The sequence below is a fragment of the Gymnoscopelus microlampas genome (assembly GCF_963454915.1).
Source record: "Gymnoscopelus microlampas genome assembly, chromosome: 23".
In the NCBI taxonomy this organism is placed as follows: domain Eukaryota; kingdom Metazoa; phylum Chordata; class Actinopteri; order Myctophiformes; family Myctophidae; genus Gymnoscopelus; species Gymnoscopelus microlampas.
In genome coordinates this window covers 17,715,493-17,741,624 of record NC_139960.1, presented here as the reverse complement: position 1 = coordinate 17,741,624, position 26,132 = coordinate 17,715,493, and the positions used below count along the sequence as shown (strand labels likewise).

Genomic DNA, 26,132 nt, shown 5'->3' with positions numbered 1-26,132 from the left:
ACTAACTAACTTGTAGTGTAGCTTAGTAAATGTTTTACAAAGTGTACGCTTAGCTATAGACACAATTGCTTTTAAAGTAGCTTGCCCAACACTGGCTGTGTTAAACCAGAGAGTGAAATTGAGTGAGGGAACATTTAAATGGCAGAAAAAGAGTGAGACATGCATCAAGGTGAGCTTAATGCATGCAATCCAAGCTGCTGTATACATCGCTGAGCAGGAGATGTACGGAATGGCAGCGGATGGCTAAAATGTGGAGTGCAATCATCATGAAAGAATTTGATGAGTGCATGTATGGGAAGAGCAAGTCAGTCAGATACATCAGACGAATCATTACTTAGCCAGGTTCTTCAGGCCCTTCAGATTGTCAGCCGTGATCTTGGTGATCTTGTTTCCATCCAAGTGAAGCTCGGAGAGAGAGCTGGGCAGCCCTGGAGACCATCACAACAGGATTACTAGCTTGGTATGAGCAAAGGGCAACTTACTTTACAGTTTAACCACTTAAACCCTATATACTTCATTGACTCTACTTGGTCCTATACTTTTTGCCCCTCTACACCAAATCTCTTTGTCGAAAATAGCTGATCTACAAGCTTTTGTGAGCTTGTAGATCTGCTATTTTTGACAAATGTTCGCCCCATAATCGAGACTCATGGAGTTACCAAACCAAAGGAAAAACTGTAAGGCAAACTAAACAAGCTTTTTTTCTGGGCTAGTTCATTATTGGAACATTAAAAACCAGCAGCCAACACATGGCTGGCTTTATAGATGACCTTTTAGAGTTTTCCTGCAGCTACTAAAGAGCACCTTCTGGTTCACTATTTGTCTGGTAATCTTTTGAAAATAAGCAAATATTCAACAAATATTTTATATTGAAAGGACACAGCATAAGAGTATACTTTTTGATAGTAGTGGTAGTGTACTGGCTCCCAGCTATGCTGCAGAAATTCAAATTCTGTGTGCAAAAGATCCAGGCTACAGTAGCCATGTGCCAACATTTCAGGATCTGGCAAAAATGTTCCCATATTAAGAGAAGGCCGTTTTGAATTTCTTTGTGGTTAATTTTCTCTGTACTTTCACAATCCAAGTCTGCATTCTTGTGAAGGGTGTTTTTGGATGACTGAAAAAAACTCTGATTAAATCCCTCCATTCCCTCCTCCAAGTACTGTGTCCAACCATACATCAGAACTGTACCTTTGGGGATTTCGCTGATGTTCGTGTCTGCGATGCGAACGTAGGAGACCTTTTTCAGATCAGCAAAAGCGCCAGCGTCAATCCCGGCACCCTTAAGAGGGTTAGACCCCAGTTCTGAACACGGGATAGAGTACAAAGCCACAGAGTACAGAAAATAAGATGGTGGGAGAGACAGATGAAGAATAATAGTCATGAATCAGAAACGGCTTCATACTTCTTGCAGCGTGTTACAGGAACATACTGTACGTTTGAATCAGTGGTGTAAAGTAACTTTTACTACATTTTTAAGTACATTTACTCAAGTACTGTACTTAAATACAATTTTGAGGTACTTTTTCTTTACTGTAGTATTTCCAATTGTCTACACTTTTACTTCTACTATACATCTTAGAGGCAAATATTGTACTTAAATTCCACAAAAATGTATTGAAATTATTACATTATAAAACTTACATTAACCACTTTAGCCCTATTTTATAACTAGGCTATTTGAAAATAGCAGATCTACAAGCTCACAGCGCGTCGCATCACGACACGTTGTGAGCTTGTAGATCTGCTATTTTCAAACATTTTAGTTATTTTAGTTTTGGTACTTTAAGTACATTTTGATACCAATACTTTTGTACTTTTACTCAAGTACATTTTGAATTCCAGACTTTTACTTGTAACAGAGTATTTCTACATTGCAGCATTGATACTTTTACTTAAGTAAAACATTTTTCCAGTACTTTTTCCACCACTGGTTTGAATCATACATAAACTGCTATATAAATACAGATCCATTCTACTACAGAGAGGGGAGCTGTGAAACAGACCAAAGAGGGAAATGGGCAGTTGGAGTGAGATTCCATTTTGAATGAGAACTACAGCACAGATGCTGTGGAACCAAAATATTAAGGGATATGCATGCTATCATCACTGTCGGGTGGAAACCTTGGCCTTGATCCAATGAATCCAATGTAGTTATTTATTCACAAGCTTGTGTTAATATCATTGGTTAAATATAAAATACATAGACATAACCACTTTCAACCCTATACAGTATTATTAGGCCAACATTTTTCAAAACGTCACATTGCGATGTGTTGAGAACTTGTAGACTCAGACTGGCTGTTTTTGCTACTTTTGCAAAACACTGTCTATTGTGATTAAGTATAAACTAGGGCATTTATGAAGAAATACATTTTTAAAAAACAAAAATATATGAAATATGGAGATCCAAGGTTTCTAAGTCCAGCCATGACACTGAAACAACATACACAAACTTTCCTGACTCTGTAATTCTCTCCTGGCATACTGTATTAAACATTGACACTGCATGTCTTCAGTCAAACTCTCTCTAATTCTGAGTCTTAGAAATCCAAAGTAGGTCATTATCTACAGCAGCAAAAGTTTCCTTTCTTCCTTTGCATGGTTTTAAACTCCATGAACTCTGTCGTCGACAATATAACCTATCCTCAGCTGTGGAAAAGGATTGAGGTATTTGCAGTAGCACAGAACTGGATTAAATCGGATTTGCAAACATGGGTGGGGTGTTCCAACGTAATACAATGAGTAGCAGAAAATGTAATTATGGGAACACATTCGAAAGCCAGTTTTGTACTCTTCTGTTATTCAGATTAACCTGACACTAAAACAATAGCAGCTTTGATTTAAAAACAAATAGTATTTGACTGATGTCTGCTAATGTCGGCTACTTTTTGCTTGTCTGAAGTTAATATAGTTTCTGCAGCTTGATTTAATTTCCTGGAGAGAAATTTCTATTTGAACAAGAGATCCAATGTGTAATAATCAGCCCTTCCATTCCAAACGTTATTAACACAAATCAAGCCTTTTATTCCAAGGCTCCAAATCTTTGTTTTACGAAAGAAAATGTTCAATTTCATCTGTCAATATAAGTAGAGTAGCACAGTAGCTCTGCCAGCTCATACATCTCCCCTGGCCAACAAGGGATTCCTCTTTGGCTGAGTAGTACATGCTTGGTTTCCCATGTGGGAGACCATGGGTTCCAATTGCACTTCAGCAATTTCATCAACCAGGGAGGTAGTATTTATTATCATCAGACTGTAGCCTACCACTCAGTTTTGTAAGAGTAATTGTGACTTTTCTGAAATGAATATCATTGTTCGAATAAAACCCTTTTAACCACTTAAACCCTATACAGTACTTTGGTTACCAGAGTATATAGCCGATCTACAATCTCAGACATGACGCAAAGCGAGGCATTGTGAGCTTGTAGATTTCACTGAATGTTCGCCCCCAGAATAGGGTCGCTATGGGTTCATGTGGTTAATATAACAATCCTTAAAACAACCAGGAAGTATTTGATGTCCATACCCATGACGATCATATTGACCATGCCCTGGAAGGAGGCCTTCTTGATCTTGGTAATCTCGTTCTCGTGGATGCGCAGCTCCTGTAGGCTCTTGGGCATGTTGGCAGGGATGTCCTTCAGCTGGTTCTTGGACAGGTAGAGACGCTGCAGCTTTGACAGAGGAGTGAAGGCCTTGGCATGGATGGTGGTGATTTTGTTGTTGACCAGGATCAGAGCCTACGCGGGAGAACAAGGAGACACACTTTACCTGTGATGCTAGCTCCAATAATGCTAATATTAATGATAATTTGTAAAAAAAAAAAAAAAAGAAGCTTGTGCTTAATTCTGATTAACCAATGTATTTCTGCAATGGCAGGTGAAGATTAGCCCTTGTTTTGGTTCACTGAACCTCCTGTGAATGGTTTGTCAACAAATGCATTACTTTTAAATTACTTTAAAACAAGGGAGATATCGTTCAGAGTTTGCATACCAACTTCCCTGTTTGTGAAGGCAGTCTGGGGCTACTTTGCTGTCAAAATTATTCTTGTAGTGAGATTTTGAAATTGAACAGGGTTTTAATTTCGATATGTGCAGACATGTCTGTCTGTCTGTCTGTCTGTCTGTCTGTCTGTCTGTGACCAATGTGTTATTGCCAGAAAGTTACTCTGCACATTCATGCACATTCATGCACATTCATGCTTGTGGTGATCCCATCACCATTCTTCTAGGACCACCACAATGAACTGGGGGAGATTTTTTAGATCTTGGCGAAGGCCTGCGCTCCACTCAGTGCATTCTTGTTCAGATAAATTCTCATACTTGACCTTGGACTATCCATGTCAGAACCGTTGAAGCATTATTGCGTTATGCAAGTGTTTGTCATGTTAGTAAGGATAACATATTTTCCATGTGGTGCCTTGGCAGTCTAGATACAGGGCCAAGTTCAAGTTGACCCTGGCCTCAACTCTGGTGCAGTTTCAGAGAAAATTTCACTCCCGCTGCGTTCAGCTCTCACGTATACAGATGGGGGGAAATGTGAGGTATGTGGTCCGTCCCACGTGAGAGGCCAATTAGATTACACTGGAAGCAGCTTTGGCCGACAGAGGTATTTATTGCGAGCTATACAAGTTGTGAGGCGTGAGGTTGTCAGGCCTAGGGGTGAATACTTTCCTTGCACCTGGGGTTTTGGGGAATGGTGGTGCTATAGGATTCAGTTCCTCTGGCTAATGCATGGGAGCAGAGGTACTTTGTGGGTGGCAAGCCTGAGGATGTGGAATCCCTGTATGTTTTAGGTTACAAGTTATGGCTCACACTGTTGGGGTTGAGGACGGTGAGGTTTGGCTATACAGTTAAACAAACATAAACATTAAAGTTCATATTGTAAACTTCATGCTTAAGAGAAGAATCAGCTGTTGTAGCAGCAGCTACAGTATGCAGTAAGAGTGGAAACACAAGAGAGGTACTGGTAGAGAGATGAGAATAAACATAAAATAGAATAAAATAAATGCACTTAGCGTCTACCACTAGACATCTGCAGGTCTGACTGAGTTAACATATTTTATCAATAAATAATAGTATAAATGCATAATCTACGTATCACCAGAATATAATATTCATTCACTTGTCTCATGCATATTATGAATGAATATATGCAGGCAAGCACAAGTTAAATTTGATTCTATTCTACTGTCTCAGTCAAGCCAGCATTCTTTGCTGCTGTTTTCTATTAATTCTTCCTCATTGTTCAACACCTTTTTTTGTTATTACCGTACATCTACCCTGCCTCCTTGTCAAGATTAATTTCACGCTTGATTAAAATCATATTTTATGAAGCATATTATATCTGCTCAAGCCAAAATGATTGATGCAATATGTTGACATACAGTATAAATCACAGCCGTACCGTTAGGTCAACGGTTCACTTACATGGAGTCCCTTGAGGTGCTTGAAGTCGCCCTCTTTGATTTCGCTGATCTTGTTGTTCTGCAGGTCCAGCAGGGTGGTGTCTTCTGGGATGTCCTCAGGAACGGCCTTCAGACCTTAAACAAGGACATGATGACACAATAGAGTGATCAAATCAACTCTCAGTTGCTGTGTGTGTGTGTGTGTGTGTGTGTGTGTGTGCGTGTGTGTGTGCGTGTGCGCGTGCGCGTGCGTGTGTGTGCGTGTGTGTGTTCACAATGCAAGTGCAAGTTTGTCCTGGCAAATGGACCACGTCCTTTTCTGTGCTTCGGCTGTAATGCACTGAGGCTGATGGGAGTTGGAGTTTGCGGTGGGTGGTGACTGACAGCCCTGGTTCTAGTGGCGAGAGCTTGAGGTCTCGCTGTGACCTCAAGAGGAAATGGCAACAAAAGGGTTTACTTCAGTGGGCTCAAGCTTCCTATACGGACCACTGTTGAAATGTAAATCTTTCACGTTCAAGATTGTGTCCTTACAATTCTGTTTATTCGGTTCTTGAGAAATTAGATGACCTCAATTGCTTTACCTAAACGTGCAGGCATGTGAAATACAAGCACACACAATGTGTTATTGCTGAAAAACCCCAGTGGTCCAGTACAACAGCATAGTTGAATCTGAAATGTCAGGAAGTAGGTCTATAAGAGCAGTGACCTTCAAACCAAGACTCTAAAACGTTCTACTGAACAGTCCCAGGGAACTGAAGCACAATGTATTTTATGGTGACATTCCTAAGGGACCAAATGACTATGTTAAGTGCTCCAAGGTACACATGATGGAAATGGCCCTTGAAACTAATTTCCTTTGGAGTGAGCCAGTCACTGCATACCTGGACCTTGAGCTCATGCTGAACGCAGTTTTGCTTGGACCAGAAAATGGCAACAGTATATAGTATGGGAACCAAGGTCACCAAGCCTGTGTTTTGAAGGAACCGAACAAAGATGGCAGTTTTACGGCTCCGAGTAGCAACGTATGCTGGTTTGAATGTCGGGAGGATATGCCAAAAAAACAAACAAGTAATAGGCCGACCCCGCGATTCACAGCAGGGCATTTCGTTTCCATCTCTGGGAAATGGGACATGTAAAATAAACTGTTTGGTCGTGAGAGGCTTACGCGTAGCTGTCTTCCCAAGGTGGAAGCACTCATACGCAGACACATTTTGGCTCAAAGAGCCTTTGGCTGTGTTTTGCGCACACAAACATTGTTTTCAACTCAAAAGTCCTTTTCTGCCTCGTTGTCAGCTTTTCCAACTGTACTGAGGAAGACCTAACAGTCAGACAGCATTGGTGGTCAGCGACCTCACGACTGTAAACCTCCGCTCTTCTCACCCTCATTGTGTCTTTCTTGACCCTTGCTCATCCATTTCTCCTCTTTCACTGTATTTTACACCTCTCAACCACTCTTTCACTGTATTTTACACCTCTCAACCACTCTTTCACTGTAGTTTACACCTGTCAACCACATGAAACATAGCGTCTTGATTCTAGGGCGAACATTCGGCAAAAATAGCAGATTTACAAGCTCGTGACCTTGTACATCTGCTATTTTTGGGAGACAACACAGCACACAACAAAGTATATCAAGCTTTTTTTCACAGACTATGCTTATTACTTAAAATAATTCTTAAATGTGATGGAAATATTATTTAAACATATTTTTGATACATTTAACAAAGGTGCAATATATATATTTTAAACATTATAAAACATTTTCCCATGGACCACCTGTAATAATTCCATGGACCACTAGTGGTCGAGAAACAGTGGTGTAGAACTTAAAACGTAGGGTAAGTGATATTTTTTGGTTAAAATAAGTGATTAATAGCTCTACTGTATATCCTAATAGTAATCATTGCTATAGAGTTTTTGTTCAGTAACTGGAGTCTCCATGTCTCTCCAGCTCTTTAGTAAACAGAAAATGCAATTTCAGGTCGTGATACCAATTTTATCCAATCAGGAGAGATAACTCACACTGGATACAGATGAAACAAGTGAAATTGGATGTCATGAGACAAATAAGTAAGCAGCCAAAATTGGAAATAGAACACTATAAAATTGAAGCGGATAAATGGGTACTCTTTCCTGATTGGCCGAACATTGGCAACCCACCTGAAAATGTATTTTCTGTTCATTAAAGAGCTGTAGAGACATGGAGACTCCTGTTACTGAGCAAACACTCTATAGCAATGATACTATCACAATATAGTAGGGATGTCCGATTTTATCGGCCTCCCGATATTATCGGCCGATATTAGCATAAAAATTTATATCGGGAAAATATCGGTATCGGTTTTTGAAAAAAAAAAAAAATTTTTTTTTTTTTTTTTTTTTTTTTTGCTTTATAAATAAGTTACAGGAGTTTTTACTGTATATGGTGTGTGTGATATGAAATTTGAGCTTACCCTAATCACAATAATCCCCGCATATATCGGTATCGGTTGATATCGGTATCGGTAATTAAGAGTTGGACAATATCGGTATATCGGTTATCGGTAAAAAAGCCAATATCGGACAACCCTACAATATAGTGTTTTAACCTTTTAACAACAAACATTTTGTTTTAACAAAAAAATATCACTTACCCTATACTTTAAATATTAAGCCCAACCCTTACTTTGTTGTCAAATAGCAAAACTAGACAATCTACAAGCTGACAGCGCATCATGTTGCTATGTGTTGTGAGCTTAGATCACCAATTTCACTGAATGTTCGCCTATTTTCACAGAATGTTCTTCTATTTTAGCCAAATCAACTTTATTGTCACATCACAGGTATACAGGTGTAATACAGTGGGTGAAAAATTCCCTTTTGTGCAAACTCCATCCATTTTTTGTTATTTCCATAAGGGAAGAAGCTGAAGGGGGGACAAGGGGGAGAGACATCAATACAAGCAAACACATTATCTATATATTTACACATAGTACCGTTAGCCGGTGCGGTAAGTACCTGAGGTGTTAGCCTGTTATGACATTCCCAAAAAGGGACGCTACGGTTCATGTGGTCACTGTCAATGTCATCACCTTCTTTCCTCTCCTGATCCCTCTGGCGAGGAAGAGCCGTGTGATCGAATGCATTCCAAGCTGCTGGGAGCTCGGGGGAAGGGAGCCACATGATACAATGGTTTCCTAGCTGTCATGGAAGGTCTTATGGCTCCAGTAAACAGTTTAGAACAGGCCTGTCTGTGTATACGCATGGGGGATTTTAAAAGAGGTGAGAGGTGTGTTATTCAGGTGCAGTGTCAGAATTGGCTCTCCCGAGTTGTTTAGTCTCAACAGCCTTTAACCATCTGACTAAAATGCTCTAACCCTTATGAAAACACAAAACATAATGGATTTGTTTTGTGTGTGAAGTCTAGTCTGAATGACGTCTAATTCCACACTGGACTGTAGCCACTTTGTTAGAGATCATTTACCATGACACACTGTTCCACCAAAGCACTGCGGGGTCATATCTATCAACATAATCAGTGCTGTTGTAAACGTTTAGATGTATGATGGCAGCAATGTAACCAAGTTGGGCAGCCATAGCTGAATGGGCAGAAAGGCTGTGTGGGAAACCAAAAGGTCCCCGGTTCACCCCCTAGCTGGCCCCAGTCTATGTGTGGAAGTGTCACTGAGCAAAATAATTAACTCTGCACTGTATTAATGGCACCCACTGCTCCTCCTGATAACAATGACATTTCATGTACGTATGTGCAAATGTACTGCGACAATAATAGGAACGGGGAGTCTGGGGACCATATGTACACCTCTGAGTCACTCAAATCCTATATACTTTGATGACTGAACTTCCATGGTGGTGGGCAGTACAGCTTTACCCCTGCCCCACCCGAGCACCGCTATACTAGTTAATTTGAAGCATCACTGTAGTGTACATTGCTTTCTTTGCACTCTATTTACTTCCCACAGACCTGTATGTTCCCTCAGATTTGCGTTGGTGTTAAGGTTATAGGGTTGGCACAGAGATGAGTGAACATTGGGCTGAGTGAAAATAGGGCTGGGGGAACACGGACACCCTCCCTATTTACAGTACTTGATTAATTAGTTTACCCTGTTGTTTGTTGGGTTCTCTGATCTTGCACTTTGTACATTGCTCTGGATAAGAGTGTCTGTGCTAAATGCCTACATTGTAATTGTGTCCTGAGATTCTATCTTCTGCTATATACAGTATATCTGATGCTAAATGTTGTCTGCACGTTTGCACTGCACTGACTGTGACTGATTACTACAACCTATTTCTTAAGTTACATTTTGACCATGCACCTTGTGACACTTTGTCCTGTTATCTGACTTCATATCTGTCTCTATTGTATTCTCTATTCCTTTGACTAGTTTTTGAAAGTGCAAAACATTGGGAGCTTGTACTAAATATAATTCCACCCCCTTCTACAGCTGTCAACGGTGTGATGATTTGACAATAAACCTCAAGTGAAGTTGAATAATCAGCATCGTGGCTTTGTACTGACTGTGGTGTTTCTCTTCATGCTGCGCGATGTAGTAACGTACTAACGTTCACTCGACGGGAGAGGAACAAGACGTTCAAACCCAATACCTCTATTGTAGTCACTTTTAATCATTGTATTTGAAAGCTAAGTGAAGGGGATATGAAGCGAATGATTGCCTTGGGCCGAGGCCCTGCTGTCTTCAGCACATCCAACCATTAATGACCGTGTTTATGTCATTTCCTGCTCTGGGTGTGTAATTTTGGAGTAGAGTGAGGGGAGAACTGTGTTGATGTGCCTGGATCATCAACGGCCTGATTACCCCACGGGATGTGAGTTGGCTCTGAGTTCCTATGTTAGTCATTCACAGGCCATGCACGCGCGCACACACAGCAAAGCCCAGTCCATGTTTATTGAAAGATAAACAGTTGCTAAGGTAAAACTGTGCAAACAGGGGAGAAGTCACTTGTTTGGAAATGAGCAGGTCCAGTACATGTGTAGTGGCACTGACACTTTCTTAACAGCTCTGGTGAATGCATTCACAACTATTTGCCATCAAGTGTTTTAGCTGGATCCATGCCAGCTGCAAACTTGCTGGGGGATAAAAAAAAGACTTTGAGACAAAACGTTCCACTTTTCCCCCAAAAAAGGGAAGGGGAGAGTCAGGATGGTAGGCAGGCGGGCTGGCTTTCTCACCCAGGCCTCTGTGTGTGCGTGTGTACAGTATGAGTACCGTATTTGCTTGTGCGTGTGTCTCAGAGAGAGTGTGCGTGCGTGTGTGCGTGTGTGTGTGTGTGTGTGTGTGTGTGTGTGTACACACACACATACGTGTGTGCGGTGTGCAAGTGAAAGCACGTTTGCATATTTGCCAACGGGTCTGGGGAACAGATGCAGTCTTCAGGCCAGAAGGACCGAGACGCCGGAGATGAGAGCGGCGTTCTGCAAGCTCTCTCTCTCTCTCTCTCGGTCTCTCTCTCTCCAGGGAGAGGCTGCTGTGAGCTGCTGGGCCCGGCCTGATGGTTACAGCAGTGAGGTAATGGAAGCAGCCCTTTCCTGAACATCACTCTCTCCAACTGTCTGTCTGTGCGTCTGTCTACCTATCTATCTATCTGTCTGACTGTCTGTCTGTGTCTGTGTGTCCTGCCACCTGTCTGTGTGCGTCTGTCTGCCTGCCTGGTGTGCCTGCATATTTTGTTCACCTCAAACACTCTCCGTGGTTATCGTCAGGGATCTAGAAATTACTGTTTCTTAACCCTTAATGGGTTAAGAAACACATATGTTTCATTTTAGATTTCTTTGGCTATTCAAAAATAGCAGATATACAAGCCATGTTACGAGATACGTTAGCCACGTTACGAGCTTGTAGATCTGCTTTTTTATCGCTAAAATGTTGTGCAAATCTTTCAATATATATATTTTTAAGCAAACATTTGTAACTCAAATCTTTGCGTCTGGGGGTCCCTGGAACAAAATATTTTGAGATGGGGTCAGCGGCCAAATACATAATCATTTTGGGGGTCCTTGACATGAAAAAGCTTGAGAACTACTGATGTAGCAACATTTTTCATTAAAACTGTTGGAAGACATTTTGTAGAATAATGGGTTAATCTTCCCCCTTTCAGGCTATACTCTTTGTAATGTAACTACTGTACATGGACCAAATTGCTTTTGGTTTCTATTTCTCTGTCAGATCAGTCTATTGCTCTTTTTAATTACTCCTGCTTTTGTCTGTTAAGCCCACACATCTCCCTCTCAGAACACATAAACACATGCATCATGAATCATAAGCTCAAGGTGATGAAATACTGGGTTGTATTCTATGCAGCAAGAGGTGGGGTTCAGGGACTTTCCGTGGCTTCAGGTGACGCACACCGCGGTATAGCGTAGGCAGTCAATTAGACAAACAAACTTGATAAAACTCTAAACAATGATGAAAACAATCAAGTAAACTGCTTTAATTGTGCTGATGCAAGTTGCAGACCAATCATCTGCAGACTATTAACCTTCCAGTGTAAACTTTAAGGGTGGAAAACAACTTTCAGAACATGTTGGCTTGTTAAAAAACGGGGACAAATTCCGGACTTTCCCCAGACTAACCTTGCTAACATCAACCCTGTCTGAGAAAACAATTAGGAAAATGAGAAAAGGGCCCCGATTGGGTCAAATAATGTCATAGTTTTGCAGGAAGTGAAGCGCAGTTCACAGCATCTGTTAGTATTTAAGGAGTCTGCGCTGGGGCGATGTTCTGTGTGGGGGAATTAACAAGCTGATGATGGGCAGATCAAAGGCAAATGGCCTTTGAAGATCCCTCCATCTCTGGGCTGGATGTAGGAGACACCTTCATGGGAATGAGGATGACCGACCTTGTAAAGTCTCTCCCTCTCTCTCTCTCTCCCTCTCTCTCTCTCTCTCTCTCTCTCTCTCTGTCTCTCTCTCTAAACTTGGGGATGTGACTTCAGCGCAGAGACTTTTGTACTGTACATGTAAACTATCACAGTGTGCCATCAGGCCCGCCGTGCTCCATTCAGTTGTTTGATATCCAAACTACGCAAAGATGATGCTTCAGGTGGAATACACTAATATGAGTTGGATACAGGACGGGACTCATATTTGGGTCACGGACCAATTTTGTACGGGTCGCGAGTAAATATCCCCTATTTTGTGTCTTCCATTTTCAAAAAATATATTATTATTTCAAAAGATAAAAAAAAAAAGAATCACCACTTTTCATCTATTAAATGAATTACAACATATTTCAAAAGTATTTCATAAATGAAATTACCGGTAGATAAATCAAAACATTTTCATAAAAAAAAAAAACCCTTTTAAGTAGTGAAAATAGCAGATCTACAAGCTCACAACGCAGCACGATGCGATGTAGATCTGCTATTTTCATTAGTTTGGGTCCCGGGCAAAAGTCTGTAAGTGTAAGATAATGGTTAAAGTGGTTAAAGTCTAAAATGACAGATGCTTTCCCGGTCTTAATGGGTTAATTTACAGTAGATACAGGGCACTGTGACCAGCCGTAATTGAGACGGGTGATGGTGCAATTAATGTGGTTACCACGCTTAAGTTTCAGTTTTACTATCAAAATCACCCATGAAAGCGAGACGTTGTCTCACCGAGGTCGGAGCACTGCACCACGCGGAGGTGACACTGGCACCGGAACGGGCACTTGGGTCCTGCCGGCGCACCGACGGGCATGTCAAACTCCTTGTCTTCCGCCGTCGTGGTCAGGTCGGGCAACCGGTCCCCAGAGGCGCCCTCGTCCTCCAGCATGAAGTCCAGGAAACCGGACTGACGGAAGGGCAGCGCCCAACAGGCGGTGACCAGGAGCAGGGAGAGACAGGCCGACCTCATGGTGCTGCTGGCTGGGAGCCTGGGGGGGGGGGGGGGGGGATAGAGGTCACAGGTCAAGGGTCAGGGCATACATACAGGATACATTGTGAGTTGTGTTTGAAAGCTGAAGTGGAATGTCGTTAGTTTGTCCCACCTGGTGAGAGGCCACCGTAAATGATACCGCGTGGAGATTGATAACCCATCAAAACAAGGACAAAAGAACAAGCAGAAATAGACTTGAAATGGAGTGAACCTAAGGTGCATGGAGAAAGAGACAGACAGACAGACAGACAGACAGACAGACAGACAGAAGTGATACTGTAGGTAGGGGAGGGAGATAACAGTGGAAACCTATTGTAGTCTGAACAGTCATACATTCTCTCATTGGGCTAATAACTTCTAGTTGGTGAAATAGTAGTGGAATTAAACTATCCCTCGTTTTGCTGGGGACCCCCTGGAAACCCCCTCTGAATGACACCTGGGGTTCCCCGGACCGCACTTTGGGAACTAGTGGACAGATAAAAGTCCAGGACAAAGGGTACAGGTGAGAGGTTGAAGGTTAAAGGGTTAACTACTTGGGCGTAGTCGTTTTGTGGCACTGGTCACATAATGATCTATTTAACTGAGCAGCTGGTGTCACAGGTTGAGAGATTAGAGAGGTTATAGGTCAACCCAAAACAAAACACAGCAAAAGATCTCTAGATCACTGGTTCCCAAACTTTTTAGCTCAAGACCCAAACGAGAAGCTAGACATTTGTCCGGGACCCAAACTAGTGAAAATAGCAGATCTACAAGCTTGCAACGCGTCGCGTTGCGAGCTTGTGAATCTGCTATTTCCACTACTTCTTAAATGTTTTTTTTAAAATGTATTTTATTAATGGAAATTATTTAATTTGATTCATGAAATACTTTTGAAATATGTTGGAATTGTTTTTAATTGATGAAAAGTTGTGATATTTTTGATATTTAAAAAAAAAAATGTTTGAAGTATATATATATTGTTTTTATGTAGGAAACAAAAAAAAAGGGGAAATTTACTTGCGACCCATAAAAATTGGTCCACTACCCAAACATGGGTCCCGACCTACTGTTTGGGAAATGTAGGGTACGGGGGATCTTCACCTATCATCAGTGATAGGATCTTCACCATTATTACATGTAGTAACCTAGACAACGTACACAAAATGTCTATTTTGATTAGAGTTTCACTTTCAGCTGTTCCCAGTATCTATGTACAGTACAGGAAAAGAAATGTAAAGGAATTCTGGAGGAAATGACAGACCAAATCATGGCCAACAGTAGAAATATTCTCAGACTGAGGTGTAAAAATATATAATAATATAAATAATAATAAGATGGGGGTCTGTGGACTAATGCTCATCAAATGAGTGTCCTTGAAATGGAAAAGGTTGATCATTGCGCTAGAGGACACATTTTAAGGTATTAATTATAGTTTTAAATAACAAAATAATAATATTAAAATAATAATAACAACAATACTAGCTTGCTTTCCGACTTTATCTTCACATGTTTATTGGTAGGATCAATGACAAATAAAACAGTGCTAAGTCTGTCAACAGAATCTTTATTGCACATGCAGCAAATAAAAAACACCACAGATTGTCCACCCAGACATCAGAAGCTACAGCAATTCTCCCCTCTGCCACGAGAGGCAGTGGCCCGGAGAACTGCTTGCTTGAGAACCAAAGTGAGGTCTGAATATTGTAGGATCAGACAGCTACTGTAAGCACTACGTTCAGAACCGGTTCAAACAGTTTGCTGTTTTCTCAGACGGTATTTCCGGTAAAAAATGTTTTTGCACCGATTGACACAGATAATGTCACAAATTGTCTTCAACGTCATTTACTCCAAGTGTTTGGTGAATTACAACCTCAGCACTCTGCTTCACTGTTGGAGATGGTTGTTCACAATGGAAAGAAATAGCTGTTATCTTTTCAGCCATAAGGCACACAATTTACTACTGAGCATATCATTCATAGCGACTTACAAAGTGCAAGATCAGAGTAAAAGGTCACAGACAGTAAATTAAGCTCTATAAATTAACTAGGACACCAGGTAAACATCAACCCTAGTATTTTGTCTAAACACCAACCAGTGGAAGCCACTGTAAGTTTTATATTAGTCTACTTAATTTGATTTCACATCTTTGGATAACAAAGAGGCCACGTTGCAGGTGGCCATCCCAGTGCAGGTGATGACTGGGTGATTTCTAGACCTCAAACCCCAACTGTCTATCCTCTCTTAAGGCCTGCCTTGCCGACCTACAAAATTGGATGTCTGCAAATTTCCTGCAACTCAACACAGACAAGTCAGAAATTCTCCTGTTCGGCCCTCTCACCTCTAGATCCCACCTACACAACTGTCTTGAATCCATGTCAGCCAATGTATGCATCTATGCATCTATTCTCACTGATACTGTTGTTGTGTGTTGTTTTTGTTGCTGTAATTGTTTATGATTTATGATTCACTGTTTGATTCTAAGTTGTTAAGCACTTTACTTCACGTAACATATATTATATATATATTATTATTATAGAATGAAAGGTACAGATCATTACAGTATAATGTCAAAAGTACAGAGTCACAAGTACCACAGGGTGTAATAGAGTTGCTGTGGGAACCTTGTCTCCTTGTCCAACCATCCTTTTGTGACAACAGGCCCAACCTGGTACCCACACTGTCATTAAACACATATACAACTCAGTGACCTTTCGCTCTGTCTCTCTCTGTCTGTCTGTCTTTCCCTCTCTCTGTCTCTCTCTTTCACTTTCTCTCACACACACACAGAGCGACCCAGCAATCTGCCTGTCACACGCTTAGCCAAGAGGTCCTTCTTTTTCCTTTCGTTGCTACAATAATTGAAAGGCCCCAATGAGCCACATTTGCTAACAAATGATCTTAGTGCAGTTGACCATACAGTCCACCATACAGTGGACCGTGACCTTAACATCATGACCTGCATGATGAAACCGACCCCAAAAACCAGCTGGCAAGAACTGAAAGTAACTGCAGCCTGGCTTGAATGGAGCTCAATGACATTGTGTGTGTGTGTGTGTGTGTGTGTGTGTGTGTGTGTGTGTGTGTGTGTGTGTGTGTGTGTGTGTGTGTGTGTGTGTGTGTGTGTGTGTGTGTGTGTGTGTGTGTGTGTGTGTGTGTGTGTGTGTGTGTGTGAGGGAGAGAGGGAGAGAGACAGTGGGAGAGAGCAACCACTGCATCCGATTTTGAAAGTGTGCACGTATACAGTAAGCTTTGTAGACAGATAAATAAAGACAGATGGATGACTGACAGACAGACAGACAGACAGACAGACAGACAGACAGACAGAGATATACTATATGGATAGATAAACTGATAGTCCGATTATTTAACTCTATAAAGTGCTTCGAGTCAACGAGAAAGTGTTATGCCAATAAAATGTTTTACTATCATACTAGATAGTACAAAGTACAGCAGATTAATAAATACACTCACAAGTAAATAAATGCATACGTAGGTCAAGTCAGCTGTGTGTGTGTGTGTGTGTGTGTGTGTGTGTGTGTGTGTGTGTGTGTGTGTGTGTGTGTGTGTGTGTGTGTGTGTGTGTGTGTGTGTGTGTGTGTGTGTGTGTGTGTGTGTGTGTGTGTGTGTGTGCATGACGGGTCCAGATCCCAGGGTTGAGTCAGGTCAAGAGACTCATGGTTCATGGGAGCTCCCTCTGAACATGAGAGATAATTACAGTACTAACCCACAAGACAACCGCCACTGAGACTTACTGTATACTGTAATCCTGCAGAGCTTCAGCTGCTTGCCTCCGTGCACGTATTGTGCAGGCTTTTTTTTTTATCAATTTGAATATTTTTTTATCATATACAGCAGTGTTTTTCAACCCCTTTCATATCAAGGGCCATCATTTATTCGGCATTTGAGCCACGGAACCACCATTTGATGAGATTTAGCCTCTCAGACCCAAAACTTAGAATATTTCGTTATCGTTGGATACGATTTTTCCAATTCCATGCTGTATTGATGTGGTACCAATAGGAGAGATAACAGGCAAACGTTGATCAAAATAACAATTCTTTAATTAAAGTAATGCAATTTAAAGGTAGGGTAAGTGATTTACTTTGGTTAAAATAAGTGTTAAATAGCTCTATATTATGATAGTACTCATTGCTGCAACCCGATCTCACACGACTTAGTATACATTGCACGGGAGTGTCATTTCGCGCATAGACAACTGGAAAACCCAAAAATCTGTGCATAGCCGCCTCGCTTCTCCCCCATTGACAAAACCATTTCGGAGGAGCGCAGTCTCGAGGGAACTGGAGCCACGTTGAGGGACCACCGAGTGAGCTAAAGCGAGCGAGTTGCCGTCCCGAACGTTGCGACGTTCCCTTGAGCCTACTCAGCGCCGTTTGAGTTATGTACCGATAGGCACAGAATCGTAAATTTTGTTGTGGGGACTGCTCTGCTGCCGGGTTTTTCCGGGTTGCAAGTGGTTACGCCCACCGTGGGACTCGCCGTACATTTTCGGGTTTTCTAGGCGACTATGCACGGAATGAAAGATCTATAAGGGTCCATTTGGTTACCAACGCACCATCATTTAGCTCGGGACCTGGAACCCCCTCAAGGACCACTGGTGGTCCCCGAACCACTGGTTGAGAACCACAGATTATACAGGTTTATTTTTAATCATGAAAATGAATATTGTCTTTGCAAACGCAAGTAATATGACCCGAGGGAAGCGTGTGCATTGAACACAATAAAGCGCCCACAGTTTATCCCCGGGAGACACCACAGGAAAAGGGGGTCAGAGAGGAGGACGCCCGCCCCATTACCACAGCGGTTGATTTTCATTATTGTTGTTCACATTTCCTTGACCGACAAGTGAAGAGGTCATGTATGGAATTGCTTTTTGAGGTCAGTCACAAAGCTAGCTCACTGTTATTTGAGCATATAATCCTCTATGACACTCTATTGGCCTGAAAATAAACAATATCCAAGTTGAAATAGGTTGGGACTGCCCAATTGGTTAGGACGCGTAGCAAGTCCCCGGTTCGTTTCCCGGCTGGACGTACCGTTTGCTGCATGTGCTTCCCCTTCTCTCTCCACATGTCTTGTCTCTCTCTACTAGCACTGTCTAATAAGGGCTTAACCCCCCCCCCCCCCCCCCCAAAAAAAAAGAAATAATAAATGGGTTTTGACATTTATGTTTCATCATAGCGTGTAATAGCATGTGTGTAGTTTTCCATGCTGACCATTTGACATGTCGGAGCGTTGGAAACGTGGAGTATATGGTCGGTGAGAGATGAAGAAGTAATCTCCAGTCCAGATCCAGAGAGAACATGCTGTTCCACTCTTTTCAGCTCACTGAGTAATGTTGGCTGTTGTAAGAAATCTCTTATCGAAGTGAAGCTCGAACCTCAGTCCAATGAAAGCCATGTCTGCACACTTGGCTCTGCATTCGATGATGCAAAGGAAAGTCTGCTTCAAACTGTATTTGTGCTGTAAATACTTTCATGGTTTGATTTAGCTGATCTTGGGGCGAGATGGAGTTTGTCACAAAGGACAATTAAAAAAAAAAAGTTGTATTGATTAGTTTGATTAACTGTTGCAGGGCTAAATGAGACTGATCTAAGTAAGATGAAGCCTACCTGTATTGACATAATGCATGTTCAGGAATTCACTTTTGTCCCAATAGCAGATACTGTAACCCTTCAATTGTCATCGTTGAACCTTATCTCCTTGGATTCGACCCATGACCACAGGCACGTACTGTAGATGCACACACACACACACACACACACACACACACACACACACACACACACACACACACACACACACACACACACACACACACACACACACACACACACACACACACACACACACACACACAGGAAGCCATATAAAAGCCAACCTCCTGTGTATCCTCCCATTTATCTTAGTCCATAAACATTTCAGCAGTTTCTAATGTGAACCAGACAGGCAAGAGAGCGACCAAGCTCAAAGCTCTGACAACACAATGCTGTGAGCATTAAACAACTCCCGCTCCACTCCACACACAAGAACATGTAATTGCTGCCGACTGCCTAGTGAGTCATAATCAGTCACAGTAGATTTCCCTGGACATAAAGTAACAATTTGAAAATAAAACCACAGAAAGGAAAAACAAAGACGAATTTCCAGGACAGTTTATTTATTTTTTCTCTCTTTTTTTGTGTGTGTGTGTGGGGGGGGGGGTCTTCTACTAACAAACTTGAGCTGCAAGACAAACAAGAATGTGGTCATCCCAATATCCATGAGATAGCGGTGGTCATTGTCAGTTTGTGCGACAGGTGGTGTGCGTAAATGGTTGCATTCGCAGTTAAGCATGTAATGGTATTTTGTCTTGTTGACATGAAAGAATGTCATCAAGACCATGTCACCTTTCATTCACCAAGAATGAAAGGTGACATGAAAGTCACTTCTGTTGAAGTACAGTGTCGGTTGCTGATATATATCGTTAACTACGTGACTTTTTGACGAGATCAGTGTCTGCAAATTACGCAGCCGACGTGTCCCGACAAGTGTGACCACTTTCAACCTTGCATCCATATTTTGAGCTTGTCATTATGCGTAAGCATAACATTTTCAAAAGGCCTCTGAAATGTTCAATAATAGGTGACCTTACGCGCTTACAATGCGTCATGTTGTGGCGTGTTCTGAGCTTTTGGATCAGCTACTGTATATCAGATTGTAATTTTTTTTGGGAAACTTTATTCAAAGTTGTTCCAATTGATTAGAATTGATTTAGCACTACAAAATATCGGTCAAAACAATCAGTGATCGGTGGATTGTCCAAAATTGCAATCGTTATCGGACCCACAACTATGCTGTTGGTTGGCTGCTGATCTTTTAGACAGATCGCGCAGCCTCAAGAATCATTAGAAACCTAGATATTTCATTGATGGGGATCCCTCAGGGGTCTATAATAGGTCTCCTCTTTTTCCCCCTCTACACGAAAATGGCCGATCTACAATCTCAGAGTAGGCACAAATAGAGATGAATGTGGTTAACTAACACAGTTCAAGCATGTCTATGTTAATGCATGAGCATATATGAGTGTGTGTGTGTGTGTGTGTGTGTGTGTGTGTGTGTGTGTGTGTGTGTGTGTGTGTGTGTGTGTGTGTGTGTGTGTGTGTGTGTGTGTGTGTGTGTGTGTGTGTGTGTGTGTGTGTGTGTGTGTGTGAGAGAGCTGAACCTAGAGGGCTATCTCAGTAGCATGCTGGAACATGACATGAGTGAGTCCAAATCGTACCCATGTCGGCATTTTTTATTCTGTACACTTTTCAGAAATATCTGCACACACCTCCAGAACTGAAGCGTTTTCCATTTTCCTTTCAATCAAAGCCCTTCGTCATCACCATCTCTTTCTTATTCACTGGGAACCTATTAATGCTGAATGTTGGCAAACACTGTGCTTTCAGCTTTCTGTTTTATAATCCCTGTCCTTCAACATAATATTTTGTTCAGGATTAACCTTGAAAATTCAATGTGCAGTTAAAATGAATTGTTGATGGCTAACATAATTGTTTGCTGATAACTGCACAAGAAAGGCTTTGACAACACCAAGGATCATTGCTGAAAGAAAAACCAAACCAAAATGTTTGCACACTCATAATTGCCATTACTTACTTAAAGAGCACAGTAAACAATGCAGATACCACATTAACACCCTATTGACAGACTGACAAATTGATCCACTCATAGTCACCCAGATTCGCAGAAGACATCTGGTGTAGATTAATCAAACTATTTTAGTTAACATGACACAAAAAAAATCAAATCAATCTGGATGAGACCAGAATCAATGGTGGCTGGCTCTCTGACATTAAAGCTTCAAGCATTATTTTGTAAACGGCACAGTATTCCCAAAAAAAAACAGAAAACAAACAAGCTAGCTGAACCACAGAGGAACTGAAGTTAAACTTCATGTGCAGCAGTACATGATACAGTACAGTAGCTAATATTGAACAGTCAACCAGTCTTCCCATCAATAAAAATTGGAAATGCTTGGGGGATCTTTATTATTTACGCTGAATGTAAACTTTAATGTCAAACTTTCATCAGACCTTTATTTATTTATTTTTTGGAAGAGCAGTAGAATGAGTGGTGCAGTGAATGGGGCATCGTATATCACGAGCCAAACGTCAGTAGTGTGCAACTTGAAACGCTTTACTCTGATCAGTGGGGAGTCGGACGACAATTTAAGCTGTGTGAACTTTACTGCATTGGGATCGGCACTCTTTCAGGCCTTCAAAGAGCTTGAGGAATCTGCCAGGAGTCATGAGGGGCTTATCAAAGTTCTGCATGTGTGCACGTGCGTTAGACAGATGTGAAAAAAACAAACAAAAAAAAACAACAACCTGGCACAGGGAGGCAGAGAGAGAGAGAACGTCTGTGTTTTCAATCAATGGAAAACGGATATGGTGGAGATAAAGAAGTAGCTACAAGCCCAGGCTTTAAACATTTTAGCAGCCCGTGCATCTTCTATGCTCCTGCCTCTGCATGAAGCCTGAGGCCTGTGATTTGTCATTCCTTGTCTGATCTCTCTTTCTCTGAACGGAGGGGTGGAGGTTGACTCTTAACCCCTTAGGCGGCATCATCTCCCTTCACCCTCCATAAGTCCTATAGTAGTGTTCCTAATAAATCTAGGACAGGAAGCAGACTCCAGACTCACTCCCCGTTTTCCAGCCTCAGTCTGAAAACTCACCTCTTCAGACTTTACCTCACCCCCTAACTCTCCTCATTCCATCACTCACGTTGCCTCTTTAGGATAGATGCTATATGCTATACTATTTGCTTGTCCCAAAGGGTAAGAATGTTATTTGGATACAGTAGCATATTGTTTGGATAGATGCTGCTAGGTTTGATGTTTACCCGGTATCCTAGTTTCTTTGCAGCTCTAAATTGTTTTCTTTGCTCTTTTTTTTCTTTTTCAGTTGCTCTGGATAACAACATCTGATAAATGCCCAAATTGTAAGCAGAGACTCTTGAGTTTTCATCTCTTGAGTTTCCCGTCATTACTCCCTCTCTCATCTTTCTTTGCCTGTTCTCTGAAATATGAGACATATAAAAAATGATGAGTCATCCTTCGCCTGTTTCCATTTTGTTATATTTGTAGTCGATCTCTCCATTCAACAACATTCACTCGCACCTCTGCACTGCAGAAATGGAAGACAAAATACAAACAAATCATAGTATACAGGAAATGCATAACAGACATAAGGTAGCCATTGGCTGTCTGCAAGCATCTTTGGTCCATTGTCTGCAGACCTCAACCTCCCCCCTCCCCAACTCGCCACAGGTCTGTGTACTGCCCCTCCGGAACCTCTGACAGCAATGAATCATGGGAAGGTATTTACAAGGCTACGGGACATTTAAAACACGTGTGCCCGCTTTAAAACACATCAACAAGTGGTGAATGTTCTGTCCTTTTGTGTGCTTGCACATGCACGCACACGTGCACACGCACACACGCACACACGCACGCACGCACACACACACGCACACGCACACGCACACACACTCACTCACAAATATTGGCAGGGGTCATTTAGCATTGTTTTCAACAAAGATTTCTGACATGTTATTTTTCTGCATCTGGAAATATGCAAGAAATACAACCAACAAAAGAAATTCATCTCCGAAACAATGTGTTCAGCTGGAGTAATGCCATATGAGTTTTGTTTTGGAACCCAGCCCGCCCATGTAACCGGTCAACCCATCGTCTAGAGGGTCAGAACATTGCTTCAAGCGAAGTCCCCGAGACCATGACAAATTAGAGGCCATTTGACGTATCTGGTTGAGGTTTTGAGATAATAAAGAAGAAAAATAATCACTTCAGCCCCATAACCGCCACGAACAGATCAATTTGAGGTCCCTAAGGCATGCCTGGAGTCCTTGTACAGTATGAGCCAGCCAGCAAGTGGTTTGAACCACATTTCAGCTGCTCCACGAGGAGAACCTCAGAACCATTATCAAACAGACATGGATGAGCTGTCCAAACCTATTCTCCCTTTATTCTCTTTCCACCACCTCCTCCCTTTTTAGGTCCTTCCTTTTCTCTCCTCCTCCCTTCCATAGCTTACGATATATATATTTTTTTCTTCCTCTAACCCTTCTACAGTAAAAAAAAAAAAAGAAAAGAAAAGAATTGGCTAGGAGAATACACATGTGGAACTTTCTGCTGTTCCAGAGAATGAAAAAAAAGGAAAGTCTTTTCATGGCCGAGGTCCATTCATCTCCATTGTTCCTTTGCTCTTTCGCCCCAGACAGTTAAGGTCCAGATGGAAAAATGCAGCCCCTGGGTGCAGCTCATGGACCCGGTGTCCTCCAACCCTCCCCCTTAACTCATTTCTGCTGCTAATATTAAACATCTGTACAGCTCAACACACAAGAGTGACTCCAGTAAAAGTACTCCAGTACAGTCCACATACAGTACTGTACAGGTATAGTTTCTGTTCTATTCTATTCTTCTAGTTCCTCCATTGCTCTCCATTCCTTTCCATTCTGGCTCATTCAGTACACTGCAGATCAGTGCTATCAGAGATGTAATGAGTTAGCAGGGAATTCAACCAGACCTCTCTTTGATAGAGGAAGCTGTTATTAAAAATAATAATAATGATAATAATAACTCTTATCAAACAAGATTAAAAGGTCTTTAAGTTGAAGAAATACAAAATAAATAAATAAAATAATAAAATAAAATCAGCAAAAGAAAAAAGAAAAGAAAAGAGAGAGAAAAAAACAGGAAAACATTTCAGGATTAATAGGTATGTTGCCTAGGTAGTGCTGTGGTTTTGCTTTTCATCTCCTCTTCAAAGCCTCTCACTTTTAGTTGCCCCTAGCAATCACCAGACCCTACTCAGCTCCTACCAAAACACAGCACTGAAGGCGGGCCGAGGAAGGGTTCACATTGATGAGAAACAGAGCTCCAAGCAGATAGATAAGAGATTGGGGGTTGTGGAGTTGAAATGGTCTGTGTGTTGTTTGCACTCCTACACGAACCGCTGAGATGGAAAGTCTGAGAAACACAGAGCTTTTCCAATGAAGGGCTTGACAAACGGTAATGGGCTGAATCAACACAAAGAAATCGTTCTTGTTATTTCAGCCTCTTTTCTTCTCCTCTCTTGTGCTTCTAGAATGCTCAAACACCCAAAAAAGCGATGGAGAAAGAGAGAGAGAGGCAGAGAGACAGACAATTCAAAAAGACGAGAAAGGAATGAATAAAATCAACAACCGAGAAGAAAGGGACTTCTAAACCTGAAAGCTTTCCCACTGGAGCAGTGAGTGTAAAGAAAAGGCAAGGCAGAAAAGGAATGTATTCAGGAATGTAGACACAACAGCATTTGGCCACTTCGTACACGTCAAGTGATAAACTAACACACCCACGGATAGCATAGCATATGAGGAACATCCAAACAGCCTGCAGGCCATGTCAAAACACTTCACTTGGTCAATTGCCACAAGAGGCAACAAACTCCAAACCGCGACCCCGAAGAGGTAAACGCAGAAACCACAGAAGAGACAACATGGTGTCCGGTGGAGGATGCAATGGAAAGGATGATGGGTGAAAAACATGCCAACATGTGGATGCTGGTACCCTACTCTTGTGCCAAAACTATATTCTCTTTCACCCAATCCTAAGTGCAATTCTCTTTCAACCTGGTGTCCCTATTTTTATTTATTTTTTACAAATCTTCTTAAATGGCAGATCTACAAGCTCACATTGCATTGCTATGCAATGTACTGTGAGCTTGTACATCGGCTGTTTTCGCTGCGCAACACCTCCATATGACGTAGTTTGGTGCATATATAGGTATAGGAAATCCTGTATACATGGACTGGGAATAATTACTTATATGTTCCAGACCCAAAGACTATGTAGGGATGAGGGCTGACAACCTGGCACACAGATAAACACGTGATTGAGAAACAACACATGTGCGTACACACACACACACACACACACACACACACACACACACACACACACACACACACACACACACACACACACACACACACACACACATGCGCACGCGCAGCCATCACTTCTTCTTGATCTCTCTGATTTTGTCAAAGTGCATCATCATCACCTTGTAAACACATGCATCACTTTGGACACACGTGGATCATCATGTAAAACTCACTGTCACAGTGTGACCATTGTATCTTATCTAGCAGACATTCAATCTCTAAACAAGGATAAGAGACAAATTGCAAACACAATGATACCAAATATAGTTGCTACAGAGAGAATACTACAAAGGTTCAACAGCAATCAAACGCTCCATCCTCTAATATTTCCCCTTTTCTTTTCCATCCTCACATCACTCGTTTATACACTCTTGCATTTGCCACATATGTACATTCCTTCCACCCTTCCCCTGCATGTATTTCCCCAGAGTTATAGCCTTAAAGCCTACCTGTGCTCAGTAAAGGTGAGAGAGACAGTGGAGGGTGCAGAGATCGAGATGAGCTTGACTCCCAAAAATCCAGCCGAGTTGCAGCGGTGTGACAGTGTGAAACGCCTGTCGAGGGCCTACGGAGTAATTGGACTCAGAGCGCGTGCAGCCAAGACCAAACAGGTGTGCTCTGTCACGATAAGGGGAGGAGAGAGAGAGGGAAAGTCAGACAGACAGAGAGAGAGAGAGAGAGATAGAGAGAGAAAGAGGGAGGGAGAGAGAGAGAGAGAGGTGCGAGAGAGAGGCAGAAGGAGGGAGGGGTCGACCGCCACGCTGCCTCTCAGAACTGAAACAATTGGTGGAGGACTTCCCCCTGGCGTGCCTAGCTCTACAAAAAACAGCTGGAAGGAGTGAGGAGGGGTTGGGGGGGAGGTGGA

General features: G+C 41.9%; 1 protein-coding gene across 1 annotated transcript in view; it reads right to left on the bottom strand.

Annotated features, from left to right (window-relative positions):
• dcn (decorin) overlaps nucleotides 1–25,916 on the bottom strand; it is a 29,598-nt gene extending 3,682 nt beyond the window's left edge. The window contains exons 1-6 of the mRNA XM_084049810.1: nucleotides 25,717–25,916; nucleotides 13,024–13,280; nucleotides 5,432–5,544; nucleotides 3,529–3,742; nucleotides 1,192–1,305; nucleotides 335–428 (exon numbers count right to left, since the gene is read on the bottom strand). Coding sequence (XP_083905936.1) covers nucleotides 335–428; nucleotides 1,192–1,305; nucleotides 3,529–3,742; nucleotides 5,432–5,544; nucleotides 13,024–13,261 — 773 coding nt within the window. The 5' untranslated portion in view covers nucleotides 13,262–13,280; nucleotides 25,717–25,916. The remainder of the gene's footprint in view (nucleotides 1–334; nucleotides 429–1,191; nucleotides 1,306–3,528; nucleotides 3,743–5,431; nucleotides 5,545–13,023; nucleotides 13,281–25,716) is intronic.
• Between the last annotated feature and the right edge of the window lie 216 nt (nucleotides 25,917–26,132).